A 20211-nucleotide genomic window follows, 5' to 3' on the forward strand; every position below is an offset into this window, starting at 1 on the left:
GTTCAAATCTGGTGAAACTGAGTCGTGATGTTTTGTGTACGAAAGTATGAAAAATAAACATATTTACATACAAGATACATAAGTATCTTTTTATGAGTTAGGAAATATATTTATGTGTACAGCGCATATAATTCCTCTGTGAAAATATTTCTTTCTGGACTTTTTTTCTTAAAACTAAATACAAAATGAATTGTTATTCATCTTATTGTGAAATTTAGTATTTGTTTATAAAGAAACAAATCTACAGTCTTTTTAAGTTTATAAACTGTGTTTCTTTCTTAGAATTACAGAATATAGAATTTAATATGTACAAAAAATAGAACGTAAGTAACAAAAACAAAGAAAAACACTACAATACCCACAAAATATAATAAAAAAAACTGATTATTATATTATTGTTATATGACGAAACAATAACTTCTTATGAATATATTCACCTTTAATTGATAATTAAAAGTAAAAACTATGTTTGTTTTATGTAAAACAACTGCAGTGTGTTTTATTTGTACAATTCAGTTTGAAAAACAAACATTCACTCGTTGAACCAATTAAAATATTTCATTTAAGCCTGACGCTTTAAAATGAATTAAAAACATGTGTCACAAGTTTTTCTACATAAATATTTAGAAATGAAGCTGGAAAATATATCTGTTGATTGTTTCTTATCGTTTTTTAACCTCCATTATCAAAATCAATGTCAGAAATGTTGCATATCCTTTTCTGTTCAATATACACATTAATGCACTGTGACTAACCAAATATTAAATTAATAAATGTATTATGTTTTCTGTTTGTGTGTGTGTGTGTGTGTGTGTGTTTGTGTGTGTGTGTGTGTGTGTGTGTGTTTGTGTGTGTCAGGCTGGTCCCTGTGCTCAGCTGGAGGAGGCGGGGCTTTCTCTTACAGCGGCAGCCTCCCGCTGACATCACATCATCACCACGGTTACAAACACCACGGTTACCCGGGACGACACACACCTTACCCCACCACCTACCTGCCGCACCGCTCACACCCATCAGGTAACACCGTGCATATGTGTGTGTTTATATTTGTAATTCTAGTTTGTTTGTGTACTTTAATAAATAATATTTTTCTTTACAAAGGAAACACTGGTTTCACTGGAGACTCTTTGTTTTTTGTTTCAAATAAATATGGAATTTTCAAAATAAAAGGAAAAGAAGAAAAATATGAATGTATATTTCCATATATATTTATGTATGAGTGGATTAATGATACATGAAGTATAATGTACATACATTCATTTATTTATTTACAGTATATGTACAAACATTTGCATACACTTTTATATGGGTGTTTATTTATAATATATACATACATGTGTTTACAATATATAATCAAACACACATTTATATGCATACATTCATTTACAGTATAAAAATATAATACATTTATACATATTTATATACATTCATATATTATTTACCTATGTTTATACAGTATACATATATTTATTTACACTGTATGTTTATATACTGTATATATATTTACTGAGTATTTATACTTACATTTATACATAAATGTTTTTACAGTACATACAAATATTTATAAGCGTACATATGATTTACAATCTATATATGTAAAAAAACTTTTACGTTGTATATATACAAACATTTAAACACATTTTTATGTAAATTTATTTACAGTGTATATATATACAAACATTTATACACAGTATATATTAAAGCATTTACACACATTTATATACATACATTCATTTACAAAATATTTACACATATTTAAATACATACAAACATGTACATATGTTTGTATACATAAATCTCTCTACACTATACATTGATATATGTATTTATATACACAAACTGTAACCACACATAAACTGAAAAATAAGAAATTCTGTAAACAAAAAGTAAAATAGCAAACATTTTGGGTAATATTTGTTCTAAATTTTAACAACAGATATTCATAGATTTGTATACACTTTATACTGTACTCATGAACATTTTTAAACAGAAACATAATTTTTGAACGTTACATACAGTATGTTTTTGTCAATACATGCAAAAATAGATATAGAAATTACACTGTGATGAATAAGCAGGATTTATGTGCATATTTAATTTCTGTTGTGTCAGTTTGTCTGTCTGAAGGTGTTCAGGTGTTACCAGACGGATGGAGCAGCTCCTCCCCTCGTCATGTCTCCTCTTCCTCATCTTCCTCCTCCACTTCCCTTCCCCTGACGAGCAGTGCTCCTTCCTCACAGCCTCCTCCTCCTCACAGCTCCAGGTAAACTACACATTTGTGACGAGTCACTCATTCAATTTGATCACTGATTCATTTAAATATATATATGAATGTTTGTGTTCAGTCAGTATCCCTGTTTATGGACGGTTGGCTGCAGTGAGCTAAGCCCCTCCCACTCACCGTGTGCCACTCTCCACGGACCAATCAGCAGCGAGAGCCTCATGCAGCCCCCCAGTCACGGTCGAGTAGGCGGCGCTGGATGGCCACCTGGCCCCACCCATTCCTTCTGAGGAGGGATGTGATTGGTGGCCACTGGCTTCTAGTCATCACTGCAACTGACTATTGGTGACTAATTATGGATACTGGTCACTACTGGTGGCTACTAGTAACAATCAGTGGATATTTGTACATACTGGTAACATTTGAGGTGTGACTTTTGGTTCCTTTTTTATCTACTGGTGGCTACTAGTGACTATTAGTAACTATTTATACATAATGGTAACTACTGGTTGCCACTACTACATTTTTTGAAGCTACCAGTGACTGTTGGTGACTATTTGTACATTCTGGTAATTACTACTAATTAGTATCTGTGGTTAATTGTACATTCTGTGACTACTTGTACAGTGAGTACTGGTGACTACTATGAACCACTGGTGGTTACTAGCTAAGACAAGCTGTGTCTATTTGTGTGGCATCTCTCAACAACAAGGAAGTGATTTACATAATACATAAAAAGAATCAAGACAAGTAGTACTTTTTGTTTGGGGCTATTAATAACCACTACTATTTGGCTGTCTGTACCATGGCTACTGGTAGTCATACATACTGGTAACCACTGGTGGCTAAGAGTTTGTACTAGTAGCTGCTCATGATTTTTGGTGGCTAATTGTACATACTGGTAACCACTGGTGACTACTTATAAGTACTGATGGTTATTTTTACTTACTGCTGACTACTAGTGGATACTAATATCTACTGGTGGCTACTATTGACAGTATACTGTAAGTACTGGTGGTTATTTTTACATTCACTAGTGGTGTTTGTAAGCTACTAGCAACCAGACGTAACTAACAATAATGGGTTTTAGCTACTTACAGCTAGCTACCAATGGCTACTCATACCTGCAGGTGGCTACTGACAGCTGGTAGCCACTGGTGGTTACTGATTATTAGAGGTTTTTTATTGACTGCTGGAGCTACTGGTCAGCAGTGGTTTTAGCCAGCAGTGGCTGCTGGTAACAGCTGGTGGTTAGTTGTCACTTCTGGTGACTATTGGTTATCGCTGGGAACTACCAATGGCTGCTGGTAACTACCAATGGCTGCTGGTAACTCTTAGATTACTAGTAGCCAGTTAAGTGTATGTAAATGTATATCACTTTTTATGTCAACAATTAATAATTACAGAAAATTAGCATGTCAACAACTATCAAATTTAAAAGATTCCAGTCCGGTTTTTTCTTCCTTTTGTTCATTATAAAATGATAAAATATTATAAAATATCTTTTATTTTTATTTTTATTCAGAACAGTGCAGCTCCACAGCCAGTGGACCAAAAAACACTCAGACTTATAACTGATGTCAGTGGTGTTGTGGCGCCACCTGGTGGTGGTAAAACCATCTCTCCATCCTGTTCAGAGAGGAATTATATGCTGTCTTTATTTAAACATGTATATATCTGTACAGTCCATCAGCTGTGTTTTAATGTAAAGAGAGTGATATTTGATTGACAGGTCTAGTGGACAATCACACTGACAAAGTAAAAAAATGACATATTTCCTGTCCGAGTTTGTCTGTGAAGTTTCAGCTGCTGCATGATGCTTTCAGGTGTTGTTGCTGTTTCTGTACTCATGATAGTTTCTGAAATGTGGAAATCAAACAGATCAATAAAACTTTAAAAACACAATGAAAATATATTCTGCCGCCTCATATCTTTGACAACACATGTGCTGAATTCTTCTTCTTCTCTTGTCTTTGTTGCTGTGTGTTGTTTGTTAGCTGCTGAATACACAGTAACACAGTTTACATCAATAAAGGCTCAGTTAAGGACAGTTTGCTTGTATTTGTTACAGAAAGAGAGGAAACTGCAAGAACCAAAAACATAATTTCTCCTTTAGAGCCAAGTACACTTAAAACCACAAATGAAACATATTACAGCCAGTGTTTTAATATTACTGCTGGTAAAAGAAAAACAGAATGGATGGAAAGTAAGATGATAAAAAATAAAAATACTTGTGGCAAATTATGAGCTGGTGTAAATACAAAATATTAGATAATAACTTAGTATTTTTTAATCCCTAAAATTGTATCAATTTAATAATAAAAATAATAATAATAAAGTTTATGATATAGTACTTATCAAAACATCAGAAAAGAAAACAGAAAAAAGAAAAAGAATACACACATATATATCTCACACATAAAGTAACCAGCCTGCATACTGAAAAAACTGAATAAGTGTTTATGATTTTAAAAAATGCCGATTTTTGCCAGTTCCTTTCTTTTGTACATCCTAAATTTGTTGTACATCCTAAGTTTGAAGCCACTGGAGACCCAACTCCACATCAGCCTTCTAACTTTAGAGGCTTATGTTCATAATAGTTAGCATGAAAAGTATTCGAATTAGGTTATTTAGGTTTATTATTAGTCTTTCTAATAATTATGAATATTTATTTTCACTTAATGAGACACTCAACTTTGATATCATACAATTTACTATTTCAAGCCAAAGCCAAAGACTTTAAGTTCAATATATAAACATCTGTTTCTCATTCAGTGTTTCTCAAATAAAATGGTTCAAAATCATTATTTTGTTGGTTAATTGAATTGAATTGAATTAGCTTTATAGCATGGAGACTTTTATTTTGATATGTAAAACCTCTTATTCTGAAATCATCCTGGGACAGCAGATTCTACCAACCCGGAAGTTGTGTTGACCCGGCGTGCTCTGTGTGCGTCCTGTAAAACAGTCCGGGTTTTCATGGAATGAAGTAGAATCATTATTATCTGGATAAAGTTTAATATTGGAGGTAAGTTTTAGTGATTTGTTTGTTTGTTTATGTTTCTGTTTGTTTACTGTCTCTGTTTACTGTTTAAAGTCTGAAAAGTGCGATTTAAAACCAACAATCAGCCGGAAACTGATGATTTAAAATGCTAACGAGTTAGCTGCTAGCTGTGGTTGTTTGGTTTCAGTAACGATGTTTATTTAAATGTTTCTGACATTTTATTAGTTTTATTGAGACAAACAGTTAAAGAAACGAGTGTTTGTTATTCAGACTCTTTATGTGTGTGAATAAGGGTGGACAAAATAGTAGAAACACCACATTTTAGCCTAAAAAGGTGATCAAAAGCGTTAATATTCATTTCATCTCAAAAGCAAATACTGAAGAATATTTATTGATATTGATCGGAAACTATGTAATAAAAACTGTGACAATGATATTAAAACAATTAAAGAAAACTGACATCTGATAGAAGCAAAACTGGAGCTTCTGACAGCTTCAACACACCTGAACCTGAACAAATAATCTCAACTCAAAGCTCCACAGTCAGTTATGTTACTCAGTCTGTAATGAAGCTCTAATAAAATGAAATTAAACATGGACTGATGTTTATTTTAATCCATGTATATGTATGTAAATATGGTGATATGTGTACATATGGAGCTCCAGAGGCAGCGCCAGTAAAAACATGAAGCTTCACTTCACATTCAGTCAAACTAATGTTGCAGCTACAAATGTTAGATTTCATCTGTGAGACCAACGTTTATCTTCCAGAAGGAATTATATCATATATATCAAAAGCCAGCGGTAAATAAATAAGAGCTGCAGATCAGTTCATGGATCATGTTCTCCTGGGATGACGACACGTTGACCAAAACATCCCAGCAGGTTCACAGACAGGAGTTATTTGGATAAAATGACCACATATTGGGAATCTAAATGTTCCTTTCTGGCCTGGAAAAATGTTATTAAGTGACATATTAATAATCCTAAACAGCTTTTAGCTGGGTTCAAAATCTCCAACGTCTCTGCTGGTTGGTGCAAAATGCATTCTGGGATACTCGGCGGAGCAAACAAACTCTAAGAGGTCTGTAATAAACTAGAAGCTTCAGGGACAGTCGATCAGTCTTCCACTTCCTCTGAGATGTATCGTTTAATATCGTCAGTAGATTATTGATCCTAAGTGATTTTATTCAGATCAGCAGTAAAACAGAGTCTAAAGATTGTTTTCTTGGCAGCTGTAAAACCAGAAAACATCATTTCCTGTTGTATAAGCTTCAGTTATAGAGCTGCAACAAGTCCTCAAATGTTTTGTTTTGTCCACAACTCAAAGATCTTCAGTTTACTGTCATAGAGACTCAAGAATCCAGAAAATATTCACATTTAAGAAGCTGAAATCAGAGAATTTTGACTTTTTTCCTTTAAAAAATGACTCAAAATTCTGACTCGATGATCAGAATAGTTGGTTTTTTATTTAATAGTTGACAACTAATTGATCGAGTAATCGTTGCAGCTCTAGAAGAGACTTTTCACTCTGAGGTGGGTTTAATGAATCTGACTGTGACTTTGTGTGTTTTCAGGTTGAAGCAGCTGCTGAACCAGCAGGACGTCATGGCTCACATCACCATCAACCAGTACCTGCAGCAGGTGACCTCTGACCTCTGACCTGTCTGTCTGTCTGTCAGCTGCTGTTAGCAAGAAGAAGATACTGCTTCACTTTGTTCTTTGGTTCAAATGTTGGTTTTATTTATAAGCACAACGATTCGTTGAACAACAGAAAATTGATCGTTTTAGTCGTTTTTTTAAGCAAAAACGCCAAAAATAGTTTCTGGTTGCAGCTTCTGAAATGTGAAGATTTGATGCTTTTTTTAGTCCTTTATGACAGTAAACTGAATTTCTTTGGGTTTTTGACTGTTGATCAGACAAAATGAGACGATTCGACAGTCAGTACAGTTCATAACAGTCAGTTTTTCCTGCAGATTTATGAAGCCATCGACAACCACGACGGCTCGTTCTGCGCTGAGCTGCTGTCCTTCAAACACCCGCACGTCGCCAACCCTCGGCTCCAGGTGAGGCTCCGCCCACTCAGGTGGACACACGGTGTTCATGGTCGCCATGGTAACAGCCTCACTTCTGTGTGTGTGTGTGTTTCAGTTGGCCAGTCCAGAAGAGAAATGTCAGCAGGTTCTGGAGCCGCCGTACGACGAGATGGTCGCAGCTCATCTCAGGTCCATCAATCAGTTAATTCATGTATCGATTAATGATCAATAACACTTCTTCTTTAGTAAACACTCTGTGTGTGTGTGTTACAGGTGTACATACGCGGTGGCCAATCACGACTTCGTAGAAGCGTACAAGTTCCAGACGATCGTCGTCCAATATCCTTCATGATGACATCACACATAATCAATCAAACATACACATGATCAGTCTCTGTCCATCAATTAATCAATCAGTGAGTCATTAATCAATCAGTCTTGTTCCTTGACTTCTCACGTCCTTCCTGAGAGCTTTCCAGTCGCACAAAGAGGAGAACTGGTGAGTCCAGCTAGCTTAGCGTAGCTTAGCTTAGCACAAAGACTTGAAGCAAGGGGAAACTGTTAGCCTAGCTTAGCCTAGCTTAGCTAAAAGACTGTATGAACGCAGCTTCAGTCTGTTGGTTTGTGTTTCAGGGCTCTGCCTGTGATGTTCGCTGTCACGCTGGATCTCAGGATATTCGCCAACAATGTAAGAAGCTTCTGTGAAACTGATCTGCGGTCAGTTTGATCAGTCATATTGATCTCAGAGCTGATCGATAACGGAACAGGTTTATGTAAACATTAACGTGTGATGTGTGCAGGCGGAGCAGCAGCTGCAGAAGAAGGGGAAAGGTCAGCCGAGTGAGATGTTGGAGAAAGCAGCCGAACAGCTGATGAGCTGCTTCAGAGTGTGTGCCAGCGACAAGTCAGTGCACACACACACGCACACACACTTTATACACTATATTTACACATCAAACTGAATATTAATCGTGTTTCAGTCTGCAAATATTGAAACGTGTTTAAAAAAAGCTGGAACTTCGCTCTGTGTTGATGTTGACAATGATTATTTCTGTTTTTGCAGTCGAGCGGGGATCGAGGACTCGAAGAAATGGGGGATGATGTTTCTGAGCAACCAGCTCTTCAAGATCTACTTCAAGGTCTGAACTCAGTGTGTTTGTTATTATCATATTATTATATATGAAATTCATTAATGACTGAGCCACTGTGAGGCAAAGAAGTGAGATTTTGAGTTGTAATATTGTGACATATGGTCCTAATTCTGTGGAAAAATGCAGTAAATTTAAATACAGTTGAAGTATTTGGAATAAAAAAAGCTCTTAATGTTATGAGAATAAAGTCGGAAGTTTACAAAAGGTCATAAAATTTAGAGAATACATTTTTTGTGGTTTGTGAGGGTAAAAAATAAAGATTTAGAGAATAAAGGTTTAAAACGTAGAGAACAAAAGTCATAACATTCACTGAATGAAGGTTTTTAGAGGAAAGTCATAATATTACAAAAAGTCAAGTCGTAATTTTACAAGAAAAAGTTACAATATAATGAAAATAAAGTTTAAAATGTGATTGTGAAAATTAGGGGCGTCAGTTTGAGTTAACTTTTGATTGACCAACACCAGTTAGTTACTCATAAACCAGTAACTAACTGGTTCATTTTTAAGTAAAGTTGAGGTGGTGTAACGTACCCAGGCTGGAGGTACCCAACCAGCTCTTTCAATCCCTCAATCATCATTGTTATTACAGATAGACCGTAGCGTTAGCATGCTAGGCTAACAGTCCATCAGCTGTGTGACTTAATATCCGCGCCGTGACGTTTTTCAGAGCGCATAAACAATGTAAACACACCTGTCACCTGCACCTACAGCTTATTTTTATAAAGTCTATGAACTACACACGACACAGCACCACTATGCTAACGATGCTAGCCATGCTAACTAGCTGCTAGCCGCCGTGCAGGCTGGTAAAATGGACGCGTCAATCACAGAATGTTTTAATTTTCTGATCAAATGATCTTCTGCTGAAGATCAATATGAATATTTACCTCAGTATTAGTTTTATTGAATGTGAGATAAATAAATAAATTGATATGTGTGTCTCATATGAGAACACATGATTGTATTGATTGTTTGTTGTTGTTTTATCAATCAGATCAATAAGCTGCACCTGTGTAAGCCTTTGATCAGAGCGATCGACAGCTCCAACCTGAAGAACGACTACAGTCCTGCTCAGAAAGTCACCTACAAATACTACGTAGGCCGCAAAGCCATGTTCGACAGCGACTTCAAGCCAGGTGACGCTGACACGCTCGGTCAAATAACAACAATTGATCCACAGAAAACTGATCAATAACCATTTTAATAATCGTTTAAATCAATGCTGACGGAAAAAAACTGAAACATTGTCTGGTGTCAGTTTCTTTAATGGGAATATTTTCTGTTTTTCTGAGTTTTCTATTATTATAAAATGAAAATCTTTATCTTTAGACTTTAAGTACTTCAGCCTATAATCAGCTGTTTTTAACATTTAAAGACAGATTAAAGAAATAAAATTACAATTCAGAGAATATATTGATCTTTTTTAAATGGTAATAATTTAGAATGACTCAGCTGAGTATTTCACCAGTTTTATTTATTGATTTTTAACCTTTTTTCCCCCTTTTTTTATCATTTTATAATCAGGTTTCAGATTAAATCAAACTGAAACAGTAAAAGAAAGTCGACCCTCGTTGACGACAGTGAATATATAAAGAATGAAAATAATAAACACATGAACAATAAAGATAAAAACAACGTAAATAAACTGGAAATAAAAAGTGTGTTTGTGTGTTTTTGCAGCGGAGGAGTTTCTGTCTTATTCCTTCCATCACTGTCATCGTTCCAGTCAGAAGAACAAGAGGATGATTCTCATCTACCTGCTGCCCGTCAAGATGCTGCTGGTCAGAAACCCACAGCTCACTTTAAACCAGTTATACCAGTATACAGCAGCACACACTCAGATTAAACCTGTTTACACCAGTTTACAGCAATTTACACCAGATTAACCCAGTATATATATGACCAGATGTTATATATATGTATAAACCAGTTCACACTCAGATTAAACCAGTTACACCAGTTTACAGCAGCACACGCTCAGAGTAAACCGGTTTACAACAGTTTACATCACATTAACCCAGTTTAAACCAGTTCACACTTGGATTAACCCTGTTAAACCAGCTCACTCTCCGATTAAACAGTTTACACCAGTTTGAACCAATTTAACCAGTTTTAATGCCAGTTTAAACCAATTTGCAGTTTGCAGTTCACACTCAGATTAAACCAGTTTACACTCAGATTAAACCAGTTTACACTCAGATTAAACCAGTTCACACTCAGATTAAACCAGTTACACCAGTATACAGCAGCACACACTCAGACTAAACCAGTTTACACCAGTACACACTCAGATTAAACCAGTTACACCAGTTTACAGCAGCACATGCTCAGAGTAAACCAGTTTACAGCAGTTTACATCACATTAACCCAGTTTAAACCAGTTCACTCTCCAATTAAACAGTTTACACCAGTTTGAACCAATTTAAACCAGTTTGAACCAATTTAACCAGTTTTAATGCCAGTTTAAAGCAGTCTGCACCCGTTTACACCAGTTTAAACCAATTTGCAGTTTGCAGTTTACACTCAGATTAAACCAGTTTACACCTGGTTACACCAGTTTAAACCAGTTTCCACTCAGATTAAACCAGTTTACATCTGGTTACACCAGTTTAAACCAGTTTCCACTCAGATTAAACCAGTTTACACCTGGTTACACCAGTTAAATCTCCCAGTCTGACTTCAGGTTGTTGTTTCAGGGTCACATGCCGACTCATCAGCTCCTCAGGAAGTACGACCTCATGCAGTTCGCTGACGTCACCAAAGCTGTGAGGTAAGCAGAGGGTGAACACAGGAAGTGACATCATGCTGCCAGATGTTCTCAGAGGTGAACTGTGTGTGTGTGTGTGTGTGTGTGTGTGTGTGTGTGTGTGTGTGTGTGTGTGTGTGTGTGTGTGTGTGTCAGTGAGGGGAACCTGCTGCTGCTGAACGAAGCTTTATCCAAACACGAGACGTTCTTCATCCGCTGTGGGATCTTCCTCATCCTGGAGAAGCTGAAGATCATCACCTACAGGAACCTCTTCAAGAAAGTGTGAGTGTGGATCTTATTCCTTCCCTCGTTACTCGCCGCCATTTTGACTCTGTGTCTTTGTCGCCGTGTTTATGGTCTTTTTGTTTTTCACAACAGGTTTTTAAGACATTATTTTTATCTGTTTGGCTGCTGACAAAAGGTTTAAAAACGACACATTTACTGACGAAGCGTCTCACGACAGGAGCACCAACCCGCGGACACAGACGCGTTTCACATGTGCGCTCTAGTAAACACGGTGCTGTAGGACTGTTAATATGTCACTTTATTAAGTTTCAACATTTTTTCAGGTGTGGTCAGTTTATCCAAATAACGCTTGTTTCATACGAAGGTTTGACCTGGTCTTGTTGTAAATAACTGTCATCATTTCTTACAATGTTTCTGGAGTTCAATAATAATTCAAGCTACAAGCAGCGTTGAACGGGCCGTCGCACGTCCACGCACGTCGTGCTGCGGCGCAGTCGAAGGGCTTCTGTGACGGGCATGTAGATGTCTTCAGACCCGGCTGTGTTCAGACGGTGCAAGAAGGAGATAAACATCACTTCCTTTGTCCACTATTTTGCCTGCTGCTGGGGCTGCTTTGCTGAAATTTCATAGGGGGCGCTATTCAGCCAGTTTGCATCATTGATGGAATATTGTCATGTAGACGTGTTCAGGCCGGGACTCTTATCAAACATGTAAAGTTTGGTGCAGACTGGAGCATTTACAATAAAGTTATAGCAACTTCCTCTGTCATGGTGAAACATCAAATCTCAACAGTGTGAGGATGAGAGTTTTCTGCAGGGTGAGACATGTCTGTCTTGCTCACACCTGTGTCATCAAAATTATGCAAGTTTTGGGCCCATTCACTTGAATTTCAATTAGAAAATTGAAAACTCTTGATGAGTTTGTGTGTAAAACAAATTAATTTCCAGGTTTTCATCAAGTCTATTTTCAGAAAAGTAAAGACTTTTGACCCACATGACCTGGTCAAAGTTTGATTGACATGTGTACTGTCAGGTGTGTAGAGACAATAAGTAACTGCAGCTGGACACAGAAAAATACTTATACATTTGAATGGAGAGTGTGAGCGAACCGCTAGGTGCTCGGGCCCTAATAAAGGAAAAACTGCAGTACAGAGCTACAAATTTTAGTTTTGATGGTATTTTTCTGCAGCACTTTATCACTAAACTGTCACCCTCACTCCATTTGTTCCCTTCCCCTCATAGGTCATCCTCACTACTGAATTATAAATATAAGACCTATAATTTTTGTAATATAAATGATAATATCACCAAACTTCATACAAAGTTTGTATATAATGTGCTGTATGTATATAGGCCTTTCTGCTGTATCCTACAAAAATGAGCTGCATTCAACCCCCACACCAGTGACGGCTGGTGACTCAACAAATTGGGGAGGACAGGAGGAAAACCAACATACCGCATCAAACTATATCATTGCTGTTTTGTCCTGCGTTGCGGCCTGATGTGGCGTGGAGGTGTGAGGGCCCGTTCAACGCTGCTTGCAGCTTTAATTGTACATTATTTCTTGTCGATCGCCCTGCTTTTTTGGCTTCAAAGTTTTTGATTTCATGTCTTTGTTTTTGACCAAGATTTTGATGTTTTTGACCATTTTTTAAATTTCTTTGACCTAAATGTTTGACCTCTAGTTTCACCCTTCAAGTTTGACGCCACATTTGATCCTTACTGACACGTATTGACCCACTGGCAAGACATTAGTGACCTCTGCTGACCTGTAGTGACCTCTGTCCACCTGTAGTGACCTCTGCTGCCCTGTAGTGACCTCTGTCTACCTGTAATGACCTCTGCTTACCTGTAGTGACCTCTGTCCACCTGTAGTGACCTCTGCTGCACTGTAGTGACCTCTGCTGCCCTGTAGTGACCGCTGTCCACTTGTAGTGACCTCTGCTCACTTGTAGTGACCTCTGCTGCCCTGTAGTGACCTCTGCTCACTTGTCTGCAGGTACCTGTTGTTGAGGACTCACCAGCTTCCTCTGGACGCCTTCCTGGTGGCTCTGAGGATGATGCAGGTGGAGGATGTTGACATCGACGAGGTGCAGTGTCTCCTGGCCAACCTCATTTACATGGTGAGGATACACACACACACACACACACACACACACACACACACACACACACACACACACAGGATGTAGATGAACATCATCTCTCTTCTTCTCTGTCTCCTTAGGGTCACATCAAGGGTTACATCTCTCATCAGCACCAGAAGCTCGTGGTCAGTAAACAGAATCCGTTCCCTCCTCTGTCCTCCGTCTCTTAGACTACGTTACCCACAATCCCCTCCGACTGTGACGCTCCACAGGCTTTCCTGGAAATCTTTTCTACTTTTTAGTTCATTCTTTTTATTTTGTACTGTAAAAAATGTTAAAATAAAACAGATGCTGGTTTGTAGAGTGTGGATATGATTGATTATTGAACCATTTCCATACATGGGAATGAGTTTGAACTGTGCATTGTGGGTATTGGAGTCTTTATTTCAGCCACTGAGTAGAGACATGAGAGTTAGTTTTATTATCATCAATTCAACTTGACAACATATTCAGTGTTTCAGTGTTTTTATTCAAAGGAAATATTTCCTTCGGTCACTGCAAGAATTTATATTTTCTACAGATTTCACTTTTTCTGCGTTTCACAAATATTAAATAAATGCAAGACAGAACATTTCAATAAAACTAGATTTTAGTGTGAAAGCTTTTGTAAAAGTTGTTTACATTTAACCACCGTTTTGTCATATAGTGAAGTGTTTCTACTACTACTTCCGTTGAGTTTAAATCCAGCTTAAGATGGAGGAAAATAGACTTGAAGCTCATAAATTTTATTTAATAAACTATTTAAGATTCACTGTGTTCCAGAAAGATCTTCATCAACGTTGTCAGAAAATCAAACTTTGTAGAAAAACAATAAGCAAACATAAAAGTTGTAAAAGGGTAAAGAAAATTTAGTAATTTTGTTAGTTGGAAAAGTTGCTGTTCAGCAGCTAAATCTTAAACCTCACATGTCGGAGCGTCCTTGAATGCACCAGCAGAGGTTTTTAAGATCAATCAAAAAACAATAAGTGATCAATAAAACTATTTATGGGACGGTTCAGGAAATATTTTGTCGTTTAGGAGCTAAAACACGTGGAATAACAGACAGTTCGCTCTGATTTTAAAGGAGTTTTAAATGATGGCGGTCGGGGGAGGGGGGGGGGGGGGGGGCGGCGGAGCCTCAGTGGTTCTCAGGATACTGATGGACTTGTGAGGTCTTGTGATCCTCGGCTGCCTCCAGCTTCTTTTTGATCCAGGCCAGGTAGCGGGACACTTTGGTGAACACCATGCCACCGCTGTCACCATGACAACCTGCCGACGGTGAGATCAGCAGCCCTGTCAGAAATGCTGTGTCTTTCTCCACCGTGGCAACCGGCGTCCCCGGCAACAGACCGCCGCATCGCCTGACCTCTGACATTGAAGTACCGTCAGATTCTGAGAACTTGTGAGCTTCAGTCTTTAAACGGCGGCAGTTTTCTGCTTTGCTCAGCCTCCCGTGACCTCCATGTTGGCTCCGTAAAAGTCCATGTTGGCTCCATTGGGCTCCGTTCTGCCTCCTCATGCAGAACATCTTGTTGCTGATCGGATGCGAGACATTCAGCTCACTCCGACACTCATCCAGTGTCATGTAGACCAAGTTCTGGTTCTGGTTCCGTTTCTGGGTGATGCCCATCCTCCCAGCACTCATCAGGATGTTCTCGCAGAAGTCCTTGGTGGGCAGGCACAGGTGGACGAGGGCGGGGCTGAACGGCAGCGGCCTGACCAGCTCGACGAGAGCGAGGTCGTACTCATGGCGATTTGTAAGGAAACGGTTGTGGATGTGGAAAGCCCGGACGGGGATGACCACCTTCCTGTTACCTAGGAGACAAGAGATGAGATGGTGGTACCGATCAGTCTGTTATCGAGAAGTTAAAGGAACACTTCAACCTTTTTTGGGGGGGGATGTTGAGACTAATATCAATCTCAGCAGTCAGGGCGTGGTTAGCCTAGCTTCGCATGAGGACTGGAAGCAGCTAGCCAAACGCTTCAAAAATACACAAACAGCTTTAAATCTCATTAATTAACATGTATCTTGTTTGTCTTTTACAGAATGTAAGGATAAAACGTTTTCTTATCAATTAATTCATCCATTAATTAATCCTAAATTTGGGGTAAACTCTTAAATTTGAATGTTATTTAAAAAAAAATAAGGTGCTAATAAGGTCCTTTAAAAAAAAAAAAAAACAAACTCTTAACTCTAATAATTAAAAACATATAATATGTGTAAAATATGTGACAATTCATTAATTTTAGCCCAAATTTGGTTGAAACTGTTAACACTGATTCTGAATTCCTTAAAATATCAATAATAGAGTCCTTAAATAAACCAAAATTAAACAATTAAACTGCCCATTAATGGATTTGTCAAATATTTCTAATTCATGTGTAAATTCAGGCGCTCTTTAAGATATTTGTTCATTGTTTGGTATTTAAGGGTCTAAGAGGTTTTGGCTACGATACAAACACACCTTGGTTCAGATGAAGGTGTTCGGTTTGTTTTCAGAGGTAAATTAAGAATTAATTAAATGATTGTTCTTTCACACCAAACTGGGAAAACCAAACATCAACCATTGTGTAAAATAGCAAACCAGTAAAAACAGCCTCCCGTCTACATACTGCAGTAATGTAGTATTTGGTTAATAACGTTTGATACCGGCGAGCACGAATAAGCTCAAGGGTGGTATGACGGGTCCCAGGAGGAGGCAGCGACCGGCGGTCAGGACGGAGCGTCGACCAACCACCACACCGCCACACAGCTCCACCCCTCTGCGGTCCAGCAGGGACACCTGGAGACGGAAAACAAACACACACAGATGTTTGAGATGTCTGGTTTCTCATTGGTCGTGTTTAACTGGGTTTGGAGGGTTTTACAATTCAAGAGAAGTCATGATTGCACATCAGGACTCATTTTTAGCCAATTTATATTTATAAAACATGACGAAAAGTCCCATCATGCCCTCCATGTGGATTTATTGTTGTGACATTTTTATATGAAGCCTTTTAACTCTTTGTCAAATTTGATCCATTTTCACATGTCAGAGCAATTAAAACACCCTGAACACAACATTTTATAGCCTTACATGTTTATAACGCTTCCTAAAGTGAAGCTGATACACATTTTTGTACTTAAGAAGTTGTTCTGGGTTCAATTTGACTCTTATTTAATCAAAAATCCAAGTCACCATTCAAAACTGTAAAATCAATAACATTAATTTAAATCACGCTCTAAAGAGTGTTAAGGTTTTCGGAGTTTCTGTGACTGAAATGTGTTTAAAGTCTCTCAGATGGGAGGGGTTGGAGCTCAGAGCTGAGGCCAGAGAAGCACAGCCCTCCTCTGTGATCAGACATCAAACATAAGATCAGTGATGACATGAGTCACACAGTGCATCTGGTGTGCTAAACTGGGAGGATCTTACCTGCCAGGGTAACATGGTGGCGTTGAACTTGTCAGGAAGTCTTCCACAGGGAAACTCCACTGAGGACACACAGAGTTCATTATTTTACCAGTTTGAACTGTTTTTTGTAAATGTGGTATGTTTTTGGTATGTGTTTGTGGACGTCAGACCTTCAGGCTCACAGCTGCGGTTGTCGCTCTGCAGTTTGAATCCCGGCATGCAGGAACAGGTGAAGGAGTGAAGGGACGCCGTGCACAGCTGGTGACAAGCTGTCGGACCTTCAGTCGGACACGGGGAGATTTCTGAAACACACAAAATATATAAAATACACACAGAACTACTCTCCGGAGATTGAAAACGTGATGCTGTTATTAGTCTTTGGAGCCGTTTGGATCCAAACATGAGATTTGTTGAGAAGAATATAGAAAATGAACAGAATTACCCTTTGAATCCCCAGTTTCCCAACCTGTTGTGATGGTCATCGGTGCAGACATGGTTCCTCTGTCTCTCAGCTCTTCCACTGCTCCCAGTTCACAGGCTGGTCCGTAGAACGGGGGCACGCAGGAGCAGACGAACCCCCCCGCGGTGTCAGTGCAGTTCCCGCTGTGGAGGCAGGGGTTCGGCTGACACTGGTCCCCGTCTGCTCAGAGACAGACAGACTTAGAAATACATGAACAAAGGCCTCACGTTTAGAGAGATAACAACTAAACTAATACATTTAGGAGACATGAAGAAGACCATCACTTTTAGTTTGTTTTATACCATAAAAATAAGCCAAATGAGTTTACTTGTAATTCGTGGCTGCTACTAACGATTATTTTCATTATTGATTACATGCCAATTATTTTCTCGACTAATTAAGCGGTTTGGTTTGGTCCATGAAATGTCAGAAAATGGTGAAAAATGTGGATAAGGGTTTCCCAAAGATGACATCCTCAAATGTCTTGTTTTACTGTCATAGAGACTAAAGAAACCAGAAAATATTTATATTTAAGCAGCTGGAATCAGAGAATTTGTTTTTTTTTTCTTAAAAAAAAGACTCAAAACGATAATTCGATTATCCAAATAGTTGGCAACTAACTGATTAATCGACTAATGTTTGCAGCTCTATTGTCTTTTTCCATCTTTTCTGTTTGTTTGTTTTGATATTAAACACATTTATTAGTTATTAGAGCTGACAAGAAAGAAAACTCACCGTAGTAAACTGTCCAGAAAGCGTTCTGTAGAGAAACAAACACCAGTTAGAACAGGACTTTTTGGACTGTAGTGAGATTGTGAAGTGGTGATGGTTAACCCATAATGCACCTGGACAGTGTCTGTAATTAGACCCTGATGACATCAGACTCTCCAGAGCAGCTCAGTGTGACTAACAGAGACCAGTAAATGATCTCTAACATGTCAAATTTCATCTTAATTATAATAATCATCGTCATTGTTTGCAATTTTCTTACCGTCTTTTCGTTGTCTTCGAAGTACTCCCTGGCCTCCTCGTAGTCGCAGCGCTCCTCGTGACACTCCCTCTCCAGGTTCCCTTGCAGGATCTCCTCCACCAGGAACATGTTGGCCCGTTTGGACCTCAGGAACACACTATGGGCCGGCGCAGTCCGCCGCAACACTGAAGACACAACGACACTACTGCTGAGTTCAAGGTCCCGCAAGTTTATAGTAAATATCTTACCTGCTTAAATGAAATAAATGTACAAATTTTGACTTGTATATACCCACAAATTAGACATATGAGCCATAATTTTGACATCCTTTACTAATTACTAATTTTTGCATATTTTATGTTACGATATATGACATAAAATACTACATATTTAGTTGTAATACAGTCACAATTTTCACTTTGTAAATTAAGTATGATATAGTAAATTGTGATTGTGTGACATATATAATTATCACTGTACTTTATATATAATTCAATTCTAAGTATGGCATGTTTAGTTATAATTATAATTCTCACTAAATAAGTATTAATGACATAGTATACTTACACCATACTAAGTCAGTATTATTGCATGCTTAGTAATAATTAGTCATAATAACGGGGTTTGTTGTAGTTATGGTATATGATTCATAAGTATGACATTACATGCTTTCTATAAGTTAACTGAGTCATAATTACGACATACACCCAGTATGTCGTACAATACAGACTGAAAACCAAACTAAAGTCGGCATGATTTGTGTAAAGCGTTCAACATATTTTTGGCTTAAATAGAACTCCGTATTTTAATAGTATAATGTTGAACATTTTAAGGTTTAAGGAGAATTCTGATATCAGTCGTACTCATAGTTTGTTGGCTGTTTTGATCTGTTTTAAATAAGATGATCAACAGACTGAAATCTATCTCAACATACACGTCACCGTAAACCCAAAATCAGAGTTAAGACCCCAGAGGTCAGAGGTCAGAGCTCTTACCTTCTCCTTCGATGAAGTCCTGAAGGAAGCAGACGAAGAGGACGAGAGAGACAAGCGACGCTCGACAGCGAGGCGACATGATGCTGACCACTGTGACACTGACTGCACTGGTACCACACACACACACACACACACACACACACACACACACACACACACAAACACACACAAACACAAGTATACATACCGGTGAGTCACTACTGATTCATTACACGTCAAATGCCTCAAGAAACTTCTGTAAAATAACCTTTATTCAGGATGTTGCCTTAAATTTTAAATCTTTCTTACACTGATTTTAAGGTTTTCTAAATAAAAAATGTCTGTGAGCAGAACTAAAAGACATTTCATATGAAATAAAACTGATAAATCCGTTTGTTTCTGGTTTAATTTGTGCTATGTTTATGCATATTTCTTGTAAAGGATATTTAAACTTGTTTGTTGTCTCACAGTGATCAGATTTTAAACTAAGCAGGTCAGATCTGCCTCTAGAAAAAGTCAGAAGAAAACAAATGGTTTTCAGTGAACAGTCTGTCCCTGGAGTGGACTCTGGCCTGTCCTCAAAGCACACAAAACAAGCAGCACGTCCGACCTCTGAAACTTCAGTGTTCTGTAGGTTTGTTTATTTGAGGTAAACAAGGAAGAATTTCATCACTGGGATTAATAATTTAAAATGATAAAGGGATATTTCATTATCCAAGTAAAAGATGCATTTCTAAAGGTCTAAGGACCCAAAAAACCCTAAAATCTGCAAATTTTCCTACTTTATTTTCTGTTTCTACAGTTACACAAAGATTTTCCTGAACAAGAAGTGATCTGACTTTTCTAGGAAATTCAAATTCTGATTCTTGTAGTTCCCAAAACATGT

The 20211-nt window shown here is 38.0% G+C and overlaps 3 protein-coding genes across 5 annotated transcripts in view; 2 read left to right on the forward strand and 1 right to left on the reverse strand.

The window, feature by feature from the left end:
• The window catches only part of tbx19 (T-box transcription factor 19), a 16549-nt gene extending 12413 nt beyond the window's left edge, over positions 1-4136 (forward strand). For both annotated transcript variants that reach the window (XM_044344385.1, XM_044344386.1), the window contains exons 6-8: positions 859-1017; positions 2113-2263; positions 2346-4136. In XM_044344385.1, the coding sequence (XP_044200320.1) occupies positions 859-1017; positions 2113-2263; positions 2346-2511 (476 nt within the window). In that variant the 3' untranslated portion in view covers positions 2512-4136. The remainder of the gene's footprint in view (positions 1-858; positions 1018-2112; positions 2264-2345) is intronic.
• Positions 4137-5143: 1007 nt separating this feature from the next.
• On the forward strand, positions 5144-13851 carry pcid2 (PCI domain containing 2). The gene is made up of 15 exons (XM_044344387.1): positions 5144-5249; positions 6803-6869; positions 7202-7291; positions 7377-7450; positions 7535-7600; positions 7719-7760; positions 7895-7949; positions 8062-8165; positions 8325-8400; positions 9407-9548; positions 10093-10193; positions 11109-11182; positions 11315-11440; positions 13403-13526; positions 13631-13851. The coding sequence occupies exons 2-15, from the start codon at positions 6834-6836 to the stop codon at positions 13718-13720; spliced, it is 1200 nt and encodes a 399-aa protein (XP_044200322.1). The 5' UTR covers positions 5144-5249; positions 6803-6833; the 3' UTR covers positions 13721-13851.
• A 102-nt stretch (positions 13852-13953) lies between these two features.
• Positions 13954-19564, reverse strand: prozb (protein Z, vitamin K-dependent plasma glycoprotein b). Of its 2 annotated transcripts, none has more exons than XM_044344377.1 (8): positions 19347-19564; positions 18373-18536; positions 18117-18141; positions 17388-17561; positions 17092-17223; positions 16943-17001; positions 16180-16312; positions 13954-15344 (listed from the first exon to the last, which is right to left on the reverse strand). In XM_044344377.1, the coding sequence occupies exons 1-8, from the start codon at positions 19423-19425 to the stop codon at positions 14668-14670; spliced, it is 1443 nt and encodes a 480-aa protein (XP_044200312.1). In that variant the 5' UTR covers positions 19426-19564; the 3' UTR covers positions 13954-14667. The 2 variants fall into 2 exon arrangements, with proteins under 2 accessions (XP_044200312.1, XP_044200311.1); XM_044344376.1 differs by having other exon boundaries at positions 17364-17561.
• Positions 19565-20211: the final 647 nt, after the last annotated feature.

The sequence above is a fragment of the Thunnus albacares genome, chromosome 24 (genome assembly GCF_914725855.1).
Source record: "Thunnus albacares chromosome 24, fThuAlb1.1, whole genome shotgun sequence".
Lineage (NCBI taxonomy): Eukaryota > Metazoa > Chordata > Actinopteri > Scombriformes > Scombridae > Thunnus > Thunnus albacares.